The sequence below is a fragment of the Dermacentor andersoni genome, chromosome 3, assembly GCF_023375885.2.
Source record: "Dermacentor andersoni chromosome 3, qqDerAnde1_hic_scaffold, whole genome shotgun sequence".
Taxonomy (NCBI): Eukaryota; Metazoa; Arthropoda; class Arachnida; order Ixodida; family Ixodidae; genus Dermacentor; species Dermacentor andersoni.
In genome coordinates, this window is record NC_092816.1 from 44,420,573 (window position 1) to 44,438,995 (window position 18,423).

Here is an 18,423-nt window from a genome sequence, read left to right on the forward strand (position 1 = left end):
GTTGAAATAAAGCGCCGTAACGTTTGTCTCGCGAAATCTGCATTTTCCTTGTTCCTGCTTGTCAATTTATTAGTTATATTGCGCGCCTGGGTGTTTAAGCACCCAGGCGCGCAATATAACGTAAGTTCATCCACGTGACGAGGAGATATTACGCACTATACAATTAAGGCACAGATGTTCGCGCGTGCTTGATTCCACACATGCCTTGAGCACGTGCAAAAGTCTGTGGCTTGTGATAGTGGTGTAGTGCGTAAGATCTCTTTAACACGTGGAAAAAACGTACGTGAGGAAGACAGGAGGACGCTGCATTAATGTACGACTGAGAGAACGTAGTGCTTCGGTAACGAATGCAACTCCGACTAATCTATAGTCTTGCACTGCCGGTCGTGTGGTTGCTTACTGCCTTTTGCGAACACCGAGATACTATTCTGGCATAAAAATCAAGACTCCCCGGAAACTGACAGACGCCTATCATACGGAGCAAAGAAAATGAAAACTGTGTTACCGAACGTCACTTGGTTTGCAAGACAAGGAATTACATGGCAAGGAAGGCGCTGCGGCCACTCCTGTCACGTGTACTTGTTTGCTTGTTTCCATTTCAGTGAATGATTCAATAAACCCTTGAATTGCGAGTCAGCGCTTGTGGTGTCTGACTATCCTCTATCCGTCCTCGTTTTCGCGCCCTGTTTCATTTCAAGAAGAAATACTAATGTCGTCAGGCAGCGGCCCAGAGGGCTCCATTCTCTAGCGAAAAGTCAGCAACTGATAGCGATGGTGACTTGCTGGTCATTTTGTTTTAATTGCTCGTGGGCGTCATCCTGATTATCTTGTAGGCTTTAGCTTCAAATTACTCCGTTCTGTGGCAAATCAATGGCAGCAGTGCGAAAAGCGAAAACAATCACCGATCTTGTGAAACGGCAACAGAAATCTCAGAATAGTGCTTTGTCTAGAAAGCTTTGTTGCACCACAATAAGGCTCAACATTACGTGATTCGGTGTGCCCTTAGACGTATCGACAAATGTAGGCCCATACGTCCCTCTTTGGATAAAATGGGGATGAGTCATTGAACTTAGCCCGTTGAAGAATTTTACCGAAGCGATTCACTGGCTATTTGGGTTGCTGATTGCTCAGTTGCTCAGATGAAACAGTCATTGTTAAACTTTTTTTCACTTTCTTTGCATGTTTGTCCCTGATTCACTTGTGTGTACAAGCAACGGCATTGATTCCGCTGTCTAGACAGGGAGTTGCTATAGGAGGCCTTGACATGAAATTCTTTTTGCGTTATAATAGGCAAGCTTGGCAAGACCTCGCGCTTCTGCCAACCAAGCATTCGTAGATAAGCACAGCCGGAGCCTCGTCTGAGTAGTCGATAACTGCGGCATTGACGTGGCTCGATACTCCGCACCCTTTGAAAAGCAAGAAATATTGCCTGCGCAGGCGCAGTATCTGCATGCGGGTGCATTCAACCGATGTCCGAACGAGAATAATAATAATAAAAAAAACCATACCTGAATTCACGTTAGATAACGGATGTCTCCACAAGTTCCTCGCCCATAAGCGGCGTTCCAAGATGCTTCTTATCTCGCTCTGTAGAATATCTTGCTAAACAAAAAAGAAAAGCATTATGAGAACAAAGAAAAACTGCGCAAAAAACAACAAGACAAGGAAAGAACCACACGACACGGGCGCGTGTGGTTCTTTCCTTGTCTTGTTTTTTGCGCAGTTTTTCTTTGTTCTCATAATGTCATACCAACTAGCCCCTCACCGTACGCTTCTAAAGAAAAGCAGTCAGGTCTTTATATAGTCGGTTAATGTAAGGCTCTTTAAATTGTCACCAACATTGCTCCGCTGTTAACCACACACAGCTAATGAATTTTTGTGCAAAATGCGTAATAAATGCGACATACCTAAGCTCGAGGCACCAGAACGTTTTCTTATGTTTGAACAAATGAAAATGTAGGGCGTTCCAGCAAACGTTAGCCGAGCTTGTCAACGAAAAATAAAAGTAATGGTTAAGAAACACGGTGCAAGATACGACATTAAGACCTATGGTGTAAGGCTCAGACCTCTGACGACGGAACATCGTAAGTCTTGTGTCTAGTAGTTTTTTTTTTTTTTTTTCGTTACACAGCTTGACTGACGTTAGCTGTGGCACACAGTGGGAGGCTAAAAATACACGCATAAAGGAATATATATATATATATAGCAGGACTAACCTGGACGTCGTACATTTGCGTCCAGAAGTTTTCCACTGCTGTTACGCCGCGGTGAGTGAAAGGGCCCGGTATGCACGCAACAAGCTCTTGTCGAATCGGCTTGTCGTGTCGAAATCCGCCTCCCGGGCTGAGGGGCACGCGGGCGTCGGGCCAACTTGCGTCAACGCGCCTCTGGTGGGTTGACTTAACGTGGTAGCTTGGTGTTTTATCGATCGGTGTTGTTGCATGCAGTGTGCGCGCTGCGAGGCGCCCAAACCGTGGGTTAACTCGAGCGATACGCTTAAGCGAAGCGAATGGGAACGTGGTCGGGTCGGTCTGGGTCAACCCGAGTACCGCAGGCGGTACTGTAGTGGCCGCTTAATCGCGTCAGGTTTGTGTCGGCAAGGATGTGTCTCTCTGCTTGGAGGAGCAACTGCGAGAAGCGCGTTTTGACTGATTTCAATGTTGAGCTGTCGGGTGTGGAATTGAAGCGTCGATGCGCAGTTGATGCGGAGATTGTACGCGTTCCGCGTGGTTGCGCATCAAGAATATATGCGTTAAAACGTCACTAGCTTATTGAAAAGTGTGCTACTTTAGAAGACGTACAGAAATCTCTTTTTTTTTCTTTTCCTTTTTTACGGTGCCGCGCCGTTCCTCCATTTCTTCCTACTTGACTACACACTTCCTCAACGCGAGTTCCTTGGTTACCATTGTATCCTTAAAGGGACGCTAAAGGCAAATATTAGGTCAAGCTAAAATGATAGAATAATGCTCGAGAATCCCTAAGGCGAACAGAGTCGAGAAATTGGGGTAAATTCGGGACAAGATTAGATACTCCCCCGGGTCATTCAAGTACATGCCCGATGGCGAAAGCACTCCTCAGTTAAATTCTGTCACTATACTCGCGGACAAGTTTTTTTGGCTATATAAAGCGAAAGCTACGGGGGCGGAGCTTTTGCACGTGACTGCATTCGTACGCAATGTAGTCCGGGCGCGCTCGGCACCGGTTTCGGTTTCGCCAACCTCGTACAACCTCTCTAGTCAAGGCAGATACAATAACTCGGCGTGAACCAATGTTCATTCGCATACGACGTGTGCCAAGTTCTCGACAGCCAGCACCGCAGCCTGCGTCGGAGCTCCGAAGCAGCCGTATGGCGACACAGACAGACAGAAAAACTTTATTCGACGCACCACCGACGCTGCCGTCGGTAGAGCTGGCTCAGCAGTCAGCTCGCTCGCTCGTTTGTACGTGCCGATGGTTGCGGTCTCCAGAGGGGCTCGCTCGGTTTCCGCGCAGACGCTGGAAAAAAACTTTTCTTTTGTGTGCGTCAACAGTCTTTAGTTGCTTAAGTTAGTCAACAGCCTGAGGGGTGTTGATTGGCGGGACAGCAAGCGACGAACACTCAGCGGAAGACACGGGCGTCACTTTGCGCTTGATGAATGTGCAAAACGTGCGACGGTCCCGGGTGTGCGAACACTCGAAAGAGCGAACTAAAAGTACAATAAAACACCGATATTTGACTGGTGAATGTTACGTATTGTGTGAAATTAGGCGCTGTAAAAAAAAAAAAAGTATTGTTTCCGATTTTCCTCGTAAGAAAACGTGAGCAAAACTGCGGGACTACTTCCAGCCGCGGTGAAAGAGGCGCGCTTAGTTTCCGTAGCCTTCGCTTCACAGCCAAGAAAAGTTGTCCGCGAGTATAGTACTCAACCACCTGTTTCAAAAAGAAAACATTGCGTTGTATTATAAGACGAAATAAAATGGCACTTATCCAGCTCTATTTCATTTTTAGAAGAAAACTCATCGAAATTACCCTTGACAACGACGCGCGCGGTCGCAAGGTTTCGTTCTCGCTCGACTCCGCGCCGCGTACGCTTTCGCGTTTCAATAGTTTCGTTATCGCGCAGTGCTGCGCTGGTTTCACTGGCTCGCGAAACTCGCACAAACTGCAAGTAGCAGAGAATTGAACTTCCATGCGATGTCGCGGGATGCCGAACGTCCTACGCCACTTCACCAAGAAAGCAGCTGCAGCGGCGAATCCACCGCTCTGGATGGATAAGTGGATGTTATGAGCGTTCCCTTTGAAACGGGACGGTGGGTTGCGCCACCAAGCTCTTGGTATTGAACTGCCTAATGTCCTACCTAGATTAAAAAAGAAAAAGAGAAACCCCACGACAAATTTCCATAAACATGCTTTCTGACCCCCTATTGTGAACATTGTTTTTGTAGGTCTTCGTTTTTTTTGTCGTTTCCTTACTTTTCTTCCACCAATCCTTTAATCGCCTCTTACTCATCTCTATTAGGACATGTTTACTTTCCCCCTGCTTTCGCTGAACCCAAGGGGTTCAAGGAGGCCAGTGGTGCCTAAATCGACCGCTGGGCAGACATCTTCACATTTTAATAAAACATGCTCCATCGTTTCCATAGCTTTACCGCAGCAAGCACATGCTTCTTCTTCCTTCTTATATCTTACATTATAAGTGCGTGTTCTAAGGCATCCTAATCTCGCTTCGAAAAGTAATGAGCTTCCCTTTGAGTTATCATAAATTGTCTATTTCCTTATTTCGTTTTTTCCTCTTAGGTAGTTACTCATGGCAGGTTTCTTTTCATTGCCGTCACCCATGAGATTATTTCAGCCTCTCTGATTTTCCGCTTGACGTTCTTTGTCGCTGTGTTGCTCACCCTACAGGCCGCATACTTGCTGGTAAGCTTCCTAGTTATTTTCCTCCACTGTGAATCAATGTTTTTCCTGTACAAATACCTCAACACTCTCCCAGTCCATTTACTTTCTTCCATATTCCTCAGTCGTTCTTCATAATCAATTTTACTGTGAGCGTTCGTCACTTCAAAACTTGTCCAGCCCATATCACCCTGCACAGCTTCATTCGTTGTCTTCCCGTGAGCGCCCAGTGCAAGGCGTCCCACTGACCTTCGGTTGTCATCGAGTCCTGATTGTACCACTAATTTCAAGCAAATAACCACATTTCCAAAAGTAAGTCCTGAAACCATTACACATTTCCACATACCCCGGAGCACCTCCTACCTATTGTATCCCCATAGCGCTCTGTGCTTCATTATGGCTGCATTTGTCTTCCCCTTTACTGTTTTTTTTTTTCTATGTCTCCATGTATCTATTGCCTTTGTTTATACATATACCAAGGTATTTATATTATTTTACCCGAGGTATTTCCTGGCCCTGTATTGTCACTGTCTGTCCACTGTTTTCATTGAATACCATAACACCTGATTTTCTAACACTAAATTTCAAACCTAAATTCTCGCCTTCCTGTCCACAGATATTAGCCAGACGTTGCAAATCACTTTGCTTGTTAGTTAGCAACACAATGTCGTCCGCATAAAATAAACCTAGAAGCTGCTGCTCTACTACTGTGCCCGCATGTTTGTATGAGAGATTAAACCCGATATTACTTCCTTCTAGCTCCCTCTCCGTCCTCACCATGTACATCATAAAGAGCAGTGGGGATAAAGGGCACCTCTGCCTCGTTCCCTTGGTGATATCAACTTTCTCCTCGCTCCTCATCCCTTTCCATTCAATGCAAGCGATATTTTCTAGGTAAATCTCTCCCAAAAGCTGTAGACAGTCGTCGCCTAAGCCTTCCCCTTCCAGAATATCCCACACAATGTTGGGATCTACGTTGTCATACGCTCCTGGGAAGTATTCTGTAAGAGTCCACCTAGTGGACTGTCCATTTCGACCGCTGCTGATTGGATGTAGGTGTACGAGCGAGGAGGAGACGAGCGGCCCTAGCCAATCAGCAGCGGCCGAAATGGACAGTCCAGTAGGTGGACTCTTACGGAATACCCCCCCCCCCCCCCCCCCATGTAATGTTTAAAAAATCCACATGTAACGGTCTGCTTTCTACTCTTGATATTTCAATACACTGAGTAAGAACAAATAAGCTATCATCCAAATGCCTGCCTATTCTGAAGCCATTCTGAAGTTCTCCCAAAATATCATTATTCTCTGCCTATGCTTGCAGCTTTGATTTGATTGGCGAACATTGTTAAACTGCGCGAACAAACGGACCACAGAGACAGCATGGGACATGGACGGGCGCAGTCCTTGTCCCATGCTGTGTCGAGGGTGTACTTATATGTGGTCTTTGTGGAATAAACATTAGTTGCAAGTCCGCGCCCGTCCTTGTCCCATGCTGTCTCTGTGGTCCGTTTGTTCGCGCAGTTTAACAGTGTTCGCTAATATGTACCAACTCGCCCAACAGCAAGTTCTTCTAAACTACATTTGATTTGATTGCCTGCATTGCTAACCTGTATATTAGCGATGTAATGGTCAACGGTCTATGCGAGTGAATTCTTTCTCCCCCTTACCTTTATAAATTAAATTCACTCTACTTTGTCGCCAACTGTCTGGTATTTGTCTATCTTTTAAATGTTTTTCCACTGCCTTCACCATAGCTTCCTTACTTTTTGTTCCTAGTTCATTAATCAGCCTAACGGGAACCTCATCTAGTCCTTTGGATGTGCGTTTCTGAATTTTTTCTTCGGCTTTCTTCCAGCTGAAATTTGTCAGCGCCAGCTCCTTTTCTATCTGGTTGTTCTCTTGTATGCTCTTTTTTTTTTTTTTCTTCAAATACAACCTCGTCGTTACCTTGGAAAGATTCGGCTGTTATTTTTCGAATGTTATTTAAATGCCGCTCTGTCTTGGCTCGGTACCGCCGTCTGTCGGGCGCTGTTTTACTCACCAACGGCAGCAAAGGATGTCGATGGCGTATGCAACGTTACCACTCCCCCCGGTTGGGTGGCGGGAGATTTGAATTCCGAAAAAGGTATTCGGACCCTTCAGATGCAATTTTCTCGATAAGTAAGTCCAATTATTGGCACAAAACAAGCGTTGCGAGGTGTCTGGAACGATATTTGATCAGTCCACATGGACTTAGTATCTGCCTTTAGTGTCCCTTTAAAGTGTTATGCTGACTTCGCGTTATTTTACTGCCATGCTAATTCAGTAACTACGCTCACATGTGCACCGCTCAGGCCTGTTGCGCGTGTTGCCGGTGTCCATATAGTGCTTCCTAACTAGTGCTGACGTTGTTTCGCCTAAGAGGCATCAGAGTGATAACCAATGAACTCGCATTGGAAAAAAGCCAGTAGATGAGCTAACTAGACAAACAAAACAAGAACAAAGAAAGAACAGGGGTTTAAGGATGCAGGACACGTCACAGCGTCCTTTAAGCTGTTTGTCCTGCATTCAAACTGTTTGTCCTGCGTTCAAGCTGTTTCTTCGTCACGATAGTGGGGCCACGCAGGACATGCCCTCGTGCTTCAATGGAAAATTCTGCAGGCCGTTTGCTTTGCACTTACCCGAGCCTGTTGAAAACATGTATCCTCATTTACTGCGTCTAGCTGCGCCATCAATTGAGCGTACCCTCCCCCGCCACCCCATTTTCTTTTGATTTATTTTCGATATGTTACTGAAGCTCCGACCCCCTCGCTCTTATACCTTGGACTTGCCTTATCTCTGTCGCAGGCGACATTGCTGGTTGCTGCTACAACCTCCCCCCCTTTCTCTCCCTCTCTGTCGCTCTATCCTCTTTTTTTTCACTCTTTTGTTAATTGATCTAGCTGCCGAGGGAAGTGATTTCACCCATGAGTGTTTGCTTGTATGACCGTTATCGTGTGATCCTTGTCGGGTGCATCACGGTAGCCGCATCGCGGTTGGAGAGGTAACCGATCGCTGCTCTCTCCTGTGAGAACGCGCTCTGCCAAAACAACCAAGGACGCCGTCGACCGTGAGTGATCGTGTAATGACTGACTGACTAGGCGTGCGCGACGAGAGCCGGCGGTGACGTCAAGAGTGACGTGTGCCTTGTAAGATAAGAGTCAACGCCGCGGCACGGAGTGCGACCGTTCGTGCGGCAGTCCTCTTCTTTTTCTTTTTTCCTTCCTCTCTCGGCTCCGTGAGCAGCTCAGTAGCGCGTGCTTGGCATGGTGGTGGACCAGCGGTTGGTTCTAAACTTAGCCGGTGCGAGCTCTTCGAGGAAGCGCACTCGCCGGCGCCACCTCCGGTTGCCGCTCCACTCTTCTTTTCCTCGACGCGTATGAATGGGAGACACTTAGGTCGTCCGGTCGATGGCGACACAATCGGGCTTCCAAGCGAGCGCTGCTGTGGCCGTGCGTATACGAGAGGGTTGTTGCGTAGTGTGTGTGTGTTGTGCTAACGTGTATAGGAAGCCGTGTCTCTCGCGTGCCCGCGGTCACGTTGGCCAAGACTCTGTCGCGGCTGCCTTCTGAATGCTTGCGGATACATCGACTCGTTGCTCAGGGTCAGCGTGCGAGGTATATGTCGGCTCTTCGCAAGCACCTACACGTGGAAGCGTCCTGTGGTTGTCCTTTTTACGGCATCTGTACGCGTTGCTTTCCGTCAGCGCTTTTAGGGCGAATAACATTCAATGCAAATAAGGTATCCGCTTATTTGGGGGGGGGGGGGGGGGGGCGGTACATGTGTGGTGTTGTGACGCCGGTTACTTTTGGATACCGTATGCCACCGCTGCCGACCAGTTGTTGCGACTCCGGTTACTTGAAGCTCGACCGGCGTTACTTTTGGGTAGCGTGGCGTTGTCGGCGGGCTGCAGGCGTCCGGTAGACCATGGCGACCAGGCAAGGACGAGACGATTTCTAGTGCGAAACTTGCATGGTTTATGCAATGGTTGGTGAAAGAAAAGAAGGTAATGAAGTGAAAAAGTACATTGCGGGGCCCTTTAAATAGGCCCACTAAAATGGTAGGCGGGATCTTGCTCACGTCAACGTCACGTGACAGGCACTGAGTCTGGTTGTGGATGGCTGGCGGATCCCTTCCCCCCGGTGACCTTGCACGGGCCCGCCTTCTCAGGTGGCAACCAGCAGGTCCGGTATCGTAGGCGCTTATCCTTTCTTCTAGGCGATGTTGGTTCGCGGAAAGCGTGCTCCCCTAGAGTTGGACAGTTCTTGAAAAGGGTTCTTCTAAAGTCGCACACACACACAAAGGGGCCTGTAAGCACTGCGGGGCGCCAGCCAGACTGGCAGCCCCTCGAGACAACCATAGCAAATTAGGAAACCATCCTTCGTTTCGCTTAGGCATGCATACACACGAAGGGGCCTGTAACTACTGCGGGGCACCTGCCAGACCGTTAACCACTCGAGACAACCACAGCAATTAGGAATCCATCCTCCGTTCCGGTCGAGCAGGGTCCCCCGAGCATCCTTTTTTCCCGGGGTGTTACATGCCAACCGTAACAGTGGCTACGCGCACGCTGTTAGCCGCACGATCGAAGAAATACTAGAAGGGGCTGTTCGTCATGTGCCGTTTACTTCGCGTTTGCTCAAATCTGGTGAACATTTTTCTCGCTTTCCAGCTCTCTGTAGAGTTTCTCGGTATATGTGTAACAGTGTGCGAGGGATAAATGGCTTTGAAAAAGCGCGGGAAATTCAAGAAACGTTCCATGTGCTAAGCGTCAGGTGCCCGGTAAAGAACACTAGTTGATCAGAGTTAATCCGGAGCCCCTGTAGTTATCATCGATCCGAGGTCGCATTGTAAGGTCACGGGTGGTTATACTTAAAAATTCGTTAAATAGAGCCGTAGTCCGTTACAATTCATTTTTTTTTATCGAATAGCGGTTGTGATCGACAATAGGTCACACGCTGTAGTCTGCGACTACGTAACAATGCAGCGGCACACAGACTATTATCCAGCTCAAAGAGAATTTGTACATATGTGGTACCAGCCAATTGCACTCGCCCATTTCTGTGGCGATTAAAGCGAACTTCATTCAATATCGGCGTCTCTCCGGGGAACTCTTTGTTCTGGAGCGTTGTGCGATACAGAGGGCAAATATGCGGGATGGATGTTCTTGTGGGGCCTGTACTGAACTCTTAGGTTGTCATCTAGTACAGCCATCTAGCTTACCCGTTGCCTGCACATATCATCTCGTTAGAAATAATCGTTTCAGAGTGACCCGTCCGTACGCGTTGCACGAGCAACGGTGCTTAGAAATGCAAACCCAACGCACATCTTGGAATCTTATCTGAGGCAAAGCTTTCGCGGAGCGGTTAATTGTTGTGAAAAACTGTTCATCCTCGGCAACGAGTTTTGCCGCATGGCGATTACGTGCCTGTCCGACAAAACGGCGAGGCGCGGAGCACCTTATTATTAGCAGGGACCAACTCAAATAGGCTGGAGCGTGGTTGCCCACATGCTTGTGTGTATCTATTTCTTCTGCCGTTTGTTGCACTGTTTTCGCTCTTATAGCCACCGCCCCCCGTTTCAAGGTAGAATTCAATCATAATCATCGTCGTCGACGTAGCCAGTGGAGGAGGAGGAGGCCTTTCTTCTGGGTCTCATTTCTGATTGGCTGGCGGTACCCGCAGATTTCACGCCACCACTGCCGGGCAGTGGTTCCGCTGCGAGTCGAGCGTAGGCATCCAGATATAAGTGTAAACGATTCTATTTTGCGCGTGAAAGGTTGAGAGGTAAGGCTAATGGATCGCATGTATATTTTTTTTTCGGTAACGCGTACGAGGTCGATTTTCATGTACTTCATGTCACAAATGTCATTCGTTCTTAGTTGCGCATTCCTCGCGATACAGAATACTCTTGTTTCAAATGTTTTCAGTTTGATGCATTGTTGCCAGTGCTTTCCACTGATTTATAATTGAAAGTCTTGTTGACAGGCAATGTAGCAATTATTAAAGTGATGTTGGGTGAGATGTTTGGGGAGTGGGGGGAAGGGGGTTGACACTCTGTCAGGCATTAATTGCCTTTATGTCTGCCTCCTAGGCAACCGTTTTCCGCTGCCTAAATAAAATACTTTGACTCGGAAGTAGTATTGCTGACTCGGGCGCGTCGACCGTGTTCGCGCGGGCTCCGCTGCCGCGGCGGCGGCCTTTCCTGCACGCACGGCCACTTCTCGGGAGGCTTCGCCGCGTCGCGCGATATCACCCGCCCACTTTGCGCACGGCGCCGCAAGCGCTCGTTCGATGCTGCCGCCAGCGCGTCGGCGACGTGGAAGATCCGGAGCGCCGCGTTTGCTTTTTTTGTTTGTTTGTTTTGCCAACTGTCGGATTTCGGCGCGCCCTGCGGCAGAGCTTAGCGGCCGAGCGCGTGTGTACGCCGATACGGGGCCGCGTCGATGATTCGATAAAGAAAACGAAGTCGAGTAAGTAAGTAAACAGACGAACGAGCTGGCGAAGAAAAACGCCAGGCTCCCGCCTTTTAGTTGCTACATGCTTGAAGCGATTTGGGGGCTCGGCGGATCGTAGACCGGCCTTGATCGTTATAAGTCGTTGATGGAGAGTATAATGTAATGGTGTTGGGTTGTCTTATGCGGGTGCGAGCGGTTGAGCTGCCCTCGCAACACGGGGAGTGCTGAGCGATTGGCCGATGGCCAAAGCTGGCGTGATTTCGCGCTGCGTCGCGGGAAAGCGGTCACGCAGTATCGGTTAGCGATCAGGGTATATCTTATCAAGTAACGCTCTTAGGTCTCGTTTGCAAAGGGGGTTCCACTGTTGCGCCTCGCTTTTCAAAAAAAAAAAAAAAAATGCGGCGGCACTTGTATTTCTTATCCCCCTCCCCCCCCACCCTTTTGCGAAAGTTACGCCGTGTGTCGGCTGCTTTACTTTATTTCTTCCTGCATGCGCTGGTAAAAAAAAAAAAAAAAAAAAAGGAGGGCAAGGAGGAGGTGTGGTGGGTTGACACCGCAACGCGGGTTTCAATGAAAATTTTTTTTGCGAAGGCCACCGGTGCCCATATGTCCCTTCTCTCGTGCTCTCGGTTTTTTTTTTTTTTTTTTTTTTTTTCCCCTCAACAACGCCTGTCTTGCCGTGGCGTTCATCACCGGCTGTAGTCATGCGTAGGGCACGTGACTTGGCACGTTCGATCGTCCGGATTCTGCGCGTATGGCCCATCGCGGATGTACACGACTGTACGTGCGCGACTCGCGGCCGGTACGCTGAACCCGTTCATCGATCCACACGCGTGATGAACTGACCACCACCACCGCTGCCGCCGACCTACGCGCGCGACGTAAATCATCCGCACCCTTACACCAGCCAGTACAACCTCGTCCACCCTCTTGCCCACCTTCTCTCTCTCTCTCTCTCGTTTGGCTCGGACCGCTTCACTGCTACTACTCCCGGCATTGGCAGACCCGGGCAGTATATACCCTCCCACTCCCTTACCTCCTAGCGGTCGAAAATAGCGTCCACGCGGGGAGCTTGTTGCGAGACAACGCGAGCTCGAACAGCTGAGACACGAAAAAGGAGCAAAACAGCGGGCGGCAGCGATCAGCATCAGCCCTCGTTGCATGCGGCGTGCGCCGAAACGGGATTGCGTGAGCGGTTATGCAAGGGGCGTAAAGTCAACAAGAAGCCTCGTCTCGTGCAGCTTATGTAGTTGTTTTTGTGGTCAAACACATAAATCAGCATGCCTGTGTAGCGTCCAAAACTTCTCCCGCTTTCAAGGGGAACATTTTGCTTTCCGAGCCCTTCAAGTGTACTTGAGTGTACTGAGCAGGTTCGCCCGTATCTCATGCAAGCATTCTTGTGTTTGTAGTCTTCACCCAGCGGCTGTAGTCAACACCAGCAATCTTTCCTTTGATAAACAAACATTTGGGGTTCCCTTTAAAATGGGCACCGAGAAAATAAGTACATAGCCGGTCCATGTGCCAGCACCTGCCTCCGTAATTTTTCTTTCTTTGTGTGTGTGTGTGTGTGTGTGTGTGTGTGTGTGTGTGTGTGTGTGTGTGTGTGTGTGTGTGTGTGTGCGCGTGCGTGCGTGCGTGCGTGCGTGCGTGCGTGCGCATGCATTTGTGATTTAAGGGTCATGGGGCATTCAATGGTGCATCATAGCGAAAGTCTATTTGTTGATGTCTGGTATGGCAGGCAGCATCTCTGCATGTGGTTTCATTCAGCAAGGTTGTGTGCAGGGGCGTCAACTCATAAGGCAAACATCTCATTAAGGGTCCATACAATAAATTATTGTCTAGACCCCCTAAGGAGATGACTTGCAAGTGTCCGGTAGTCCGCATTTATTTGTTGCCAAGTGCTCCAAATATCTATTTGGGTGCCCTAAGCTGCTCCAAAATTTATCAGTGGCACCATGAATAAGGCTTCAATATATTCCGTACTTTTTGAGTGAAACCTGTCTTCCAGAGATGAGATGTCTCTCATCTTTATATTCTACTTTTTTCTTTCCACTTTATTTTGTAGTCAATTACCTGTCACGCTTGTTTAGTGGCTTTGGCATTGTCCTGCTAAGTGTGAGGTCACAGAATCAAATCTCGGCCACAGTGGCTGCATTTCAAAGGGGACAAAATGCAAAAACGACCGTGTACCATACTTTGACTGCACGTTAAAGAGCCCCAGGTGGTCAAAATTAATCTGGAGTCCCTCATTACGGCGTGTCTCGTAATCAGATAGTGATTTTGGCACGTAAAACCACATAATTTAATCAATTTTTTACATGGTAGCCAAAAGAATGCTTGTCTAGTTAACATGCCTGCCTTTCCTTTTGTGTTTTTCTCCTCTCTTTGAGGAGAAAAAGGAAAGTGGCTAATAGGATGCTTTCACAAATATTCATTATTGAAAGTTCACTTTGTGAGCTTCCATGAAGAAATTATGACTCTGAATTCCGTAATAGTAATAGGTCAAAAGACATTTGGAATGAGAAGACCTAAATTTATGGAATGAAAGGAGAACATTGGAGAAAGGAGCTTCAGTCAGAACCCAACATTTTAACAAAAATACTTATGTTATTCAAGCCTTTCCAAGCAGCGAAATTGTCCCTTCAACTCCTGCCTAGAGGTAATGCCTTGAAAAAGAGAGGTCCTGTTTTCAACACGTTGGTAGGTCTATGACAAATAAAATCTTCGTGTATTGGCTGAACACTTGTCAAAGCATCCGTGGCAGCCTTTTATCCTGGTCACTTTAGAAGGGCCTTAAACAAAAGGGCCCCCGTCCTTCATGCTATGCCTGAACAACTTGTATTGGCATGTACCCTCTACAACCTTATGTGATGCTACAACAACATTGTACATCCACTGCCATGCAAAGAATGAGATGCAGTGAGAGAAATGAAATAGGGAAGCAAGCGTCTTGCCTTTATTCTCTTCTGCTGTCCTTACCATGCCCTCTACATGTGTAAAGGCATAGCACAGTGCTGACACCTAACGCCATCTAAAAAGAGGTATGAAAAACCACTACCTGCAACTGTCCAGGACCTCACTCCAAGGTGCATGGGCGAAGTCAATTCACTACTGGGTTTACTTTCGCCGAATTTTGTTGCCTAAATGCTTAGTAATGTTTTGTGGTGCTGTTCATGAGCATAAACCACTTTGTGACGCATTATAGTACTCTTTAAATGTTTACCATCCCTTTCTGTGTGCATTTGACATATTTTCATGTTACATTCAGACCCGTGCTGCAATGCTTCCACGAATGTCGCCTGCCTGTATTGGCTGTGCTAATAAAGCATGCCACCAGCAAAATCTACTAACACCGGCACTTTTATAGCGGCAGTAGCACTGGTTGAAAGCCTCTGCTGTCACTCCAGCTTCTCTGTTGTCTATTTTATGCAGTGTTATGAAAAATTACATTTGGCCTTGATGCTCTGGCATTGGTCATTGATGATCTGGCCTTGATGCACGAGCAGCTTTTCCTTTCATTTCTTTTCTTTCCTTTATTAATATTTTTTCTGATGTGTTGCCTTGCCGCTGTTCTTGTTCTCACCCTTACAGAGCCGCTTGGCTGTATCTGTAGCTGGTGGGAGAGTGTGATCCAAAAAGCATGTGGCTCTCACACCAGAGCCTGCCGCTGCTGCTGTTGACGACGCAGCGCAGCGGCGGCCCTTGGCTAGGTCGCCACAAAGACGCTTGCCATGCCCCGGCTTCTCCCTTTTTCTCGTCACCGTGGCTGTGCGCGCTGCCATCCGCCAGCCTACCCAACTGCTCTGGTCGCACGCGGCACATGGCAAGCCGTGAGTGGTGGCCTTTGACGTTACTCAGGGTTAGGTACAGAGTTGATGTGCTTCTGCTGACACCTGCACGGCCCTTTGCTTTTCAAAAACTGGCCGCCACTGAGTTGCCTTTAGAATAGGGCCTGTGTACTGCATCACCCATGAATATTGTAACGAGATAATTGTACAGGCAGGTTGGAATGAAACAAGAAAAGGAAAAAACAAAACAAATTTGGCTGCATTTGTGCATGCCGGTGACGAACACAGGTGTAAGTAATTCACGGAGGCACACGGAGGCAGCTCATTTTGCAAAGATATGGAATGTCAACTTCAAGTAATTATGCATCAGGGGTGTTTCAGTTTGTTTGTTCATGTTTGCATTCCTTCCTAGCGTGTACTGCCGGCGTGTTTCATTTGTTGACTCAATATTTAATATGCACACTTTCCTGTTGGCAAATTCTTCTTTTGGTCTGCCGTGTGCCATTATTCATGTATGTTCACTGATGGCCATAAAGAACTTTTGTAGTTCGCTTTCCATCAATTTCTCAATCTTTCTCAATCAATCTTAGCAGCTTGGAATGCAAGCATTTGCTGCCACTATGATGATGGTCAGTAGAATTTTAGCGGGGAAAATCTGTGTTGTCGTCGGTCCTCAAGTCTCATTGATGTAAATATGGCACACACACTAGCAATTTGTTACCTTGAACGCAGGCAACTGCTACTGGTCTGGAAAGGGGAAAATTACGTGGAGAAATCTCTGCCAAAGATTAGATAAGAAGCATCCAGTTGCGCTTGTTGCACATGTGAAGCCAAGCAGAAATAAGTTGCACACTATCACACAGTTCCAGCCTACCACTTCAGCTGAAGTACTGCACGTGTAAGGTACAGGAAGCTTTCCATTAGTTTTCCATCGCGTTCTGTAATGTCACTATTATTTTTCTTCTTCTATTACATATCCATTGTATTGCTAAGGTCTAAAATTATCTTTCCTTTTTCTTTCTGACAGTTGTTTCTCTCAAATATTGCATGTGTGTGAACATTTCAGCAAATTTACCTGAAGGCAATTTATCAAGTTGCAATTGTTATTCTCACCTGTGGCACGCATGTTTATCTTAGTCATGACAGAGCAGTGATAAGAACTTTTACAAATTCAGCGACTGCCATTCCTACCTGTCAGATATGCTTCTCAAGAAGGTCTTAACTCTCACTGTTAACATATTGACCATGTCTTTCATTCATTGAGGTTTGACAGTTGAACAAAAAATTATTACAAAGGCATTGGCAACCTACTATAGTTCTCACCGAAAGATAGGCGCCTCTAAAGAATGTGCCACCGTTTCCACAAGAAATAAAAGAAATGCGTCTTCCACATACAACCTGATAATGCGTAGCACCGACATTGTGAGAGGGGAGAGTTATCACGTGACCATTCCATGTGTGTTGAGGGTAACCAAGATAAGAGCGGTGAGCACTTGGCTGCTCACCCGTTCTTGCGGCTATGTCGTTGCCGGATCCAGACGGGACAACACTGTCGACACCCCGGCCTCCTCCTCTCCCATCGTCAGCGCTGACCATTCTTCAAACAAGCTGTCACGCCGCGCTTGGCTGGCAGTGCTGCGGTCGAACTGAGTGCTTTGATAAGGGGCCGTCAGGCGCAGCAGCGACACCAGCATCGGCTTTCGGAACTGTCGGGGAGCCTCCTTTATCAGCCTCACACGTGCGTGGCTCGAGTCTTTTGCCCCTGCGCTCCGTCCGAGCGTGGTACCTTTACGTGAGGGAGTTCTGAGAAGAGCCAGCGTTTTGTTTTGTGTTGGTGCATTTATCTTTTTACTGCTCAATCCTGGTTGGGTTGGATTTCTCCTGTGTTGGCTTGTGGGCTACATGCCAAAGTGATGTTGGTAGGTCAGGCACTGGTTGAGTTGTTTCGCATCATAGCAGTGACAGGGCTGCTGATATCGAAGCAGTCTTTCAGGATGGTTGACAGGCTTCCTGCAAAACGGTCTTTTCTCTGCAGCACTGTCTGTCTCTGGTTGCTACTGCTGCTGAGTCAAGGTACTTCATTCATGCTTATAATGTTCGTTTGAAATACTTTCATTACTTAGTTGTGTGTGTGTTGTGAGGTATGTTCTTGTTAGGACAGTTTCGTCAGGTGGTCAGAAACCACAGCTTGGTCACTGCTGGTTGGCATTCATTCTAACCATAAAGAATGTACATGAGTAGCTCTTTTTTTCTTATTATTCCAGTTAGCTACATTGATTGAATAAATTGGGCAGTGGTACAACTTGTAAGAGAAGGTACAACATATAAGAGAAGTGTCTTTTTATTTTGGAACACCGCTATAGATAAACTGGATCTTGGTATGAATGAGTTTGCGCTTACATGTTACATATTCAGGTCTTCTTGTTGTCATACATTTGGTGCAAATTACAACTGCAGTAAAACTAAATTGTTTATTATGATTTTAAGGTGTGCTTGCACATTAAATTGTATTTCACATTAATGTTCTGATATGTTACTTATGTCAATAATTTGTGAACACTGTCAAAGTTAAAATATCTTGTTTCTCCATTGCATAAAGCTCGTACTGGTTAATTTAACAGGCTGTTTTGCGCACTCTCAGGTCATGAGGTTGTGGCTATATCAAGGTTCATTGGGAATTACATTTCTAAGCTGTTTCCTTGAGTGTGTACATTTTACTGACCATTAAAGGAACACTAAAGGCAAATACTAAGTCGACGTGCACTGTTTAAATACTATCCCAGAAACCTCGCAACACTTGTTTCGTGCCAAGAAAGGACTTAGTTTACGAGAAAATTGCATCTGAAGGGTCCGAATGCCTTTTTCGAAACTCAAATCTCCCACCAACCAAAGGAGTGGTAACATTGCATATGCTATCACCATCCCTTGCTGCTTGCTGTCAGTGAGTAAAACGGCGCCCGACAGACTGTGGTATTGTGTCAAGACAGAGTGATGTATTCACCACTGCAGCTGCTTTTTGGTCAAGTGGCATGGACCATTCGGTCATTTGGCGACATCACATGGAAGTTGAATTCTCTGCTACTTGCAGTTTGTGCGAGTTTCACGAGCCAGCAAAACCAGCGCAGCTCTGCGCAATCAGGAAAGTGCTGAAACGTGAAAGCGTGGGCGGCGCAGAGTCGAGCACAAACAAAACTTTTCGGCCGCCCGTGTCATTGTCAATGGCAATTTCAACGAGTTCTCTTTTCTAAAATATGATATAGAACTGGACAAGTAGAATTTTATTT

General features: G+C 47.2%; 1 protein-coding gene across 2 annotated transcripts in view; it reads left to right on the top strand.

Annotated features, from left to right (window-relative positions):
• The window catches only part of Pisd (phosphatidylserine decarboxylase), a 47,674-nt gene that overhangs the window by 12,705 nt on the left and 16,546 nt on the right, over positions 1–18,423 (top strand). The window contains exon 2 of one of the 2 annotated variants that reach the window (XM_050166666.3): positions 14,943–15,181. In XM_050166666.3, the coding sequence (XP_050022623.1) occupies positions 14,992–15,181 (190 nt within the window). In that variant the 5' untranslated portion in view covers positions 14,943–14,991. Of the gene's footprint in view, positions 1–14,942; positions 15,182–16,500; positions 17,213–18,423 lie in introns of those variants that run through there. The other variant, XM_055064161.2, reaches the window with a different exon arrangement.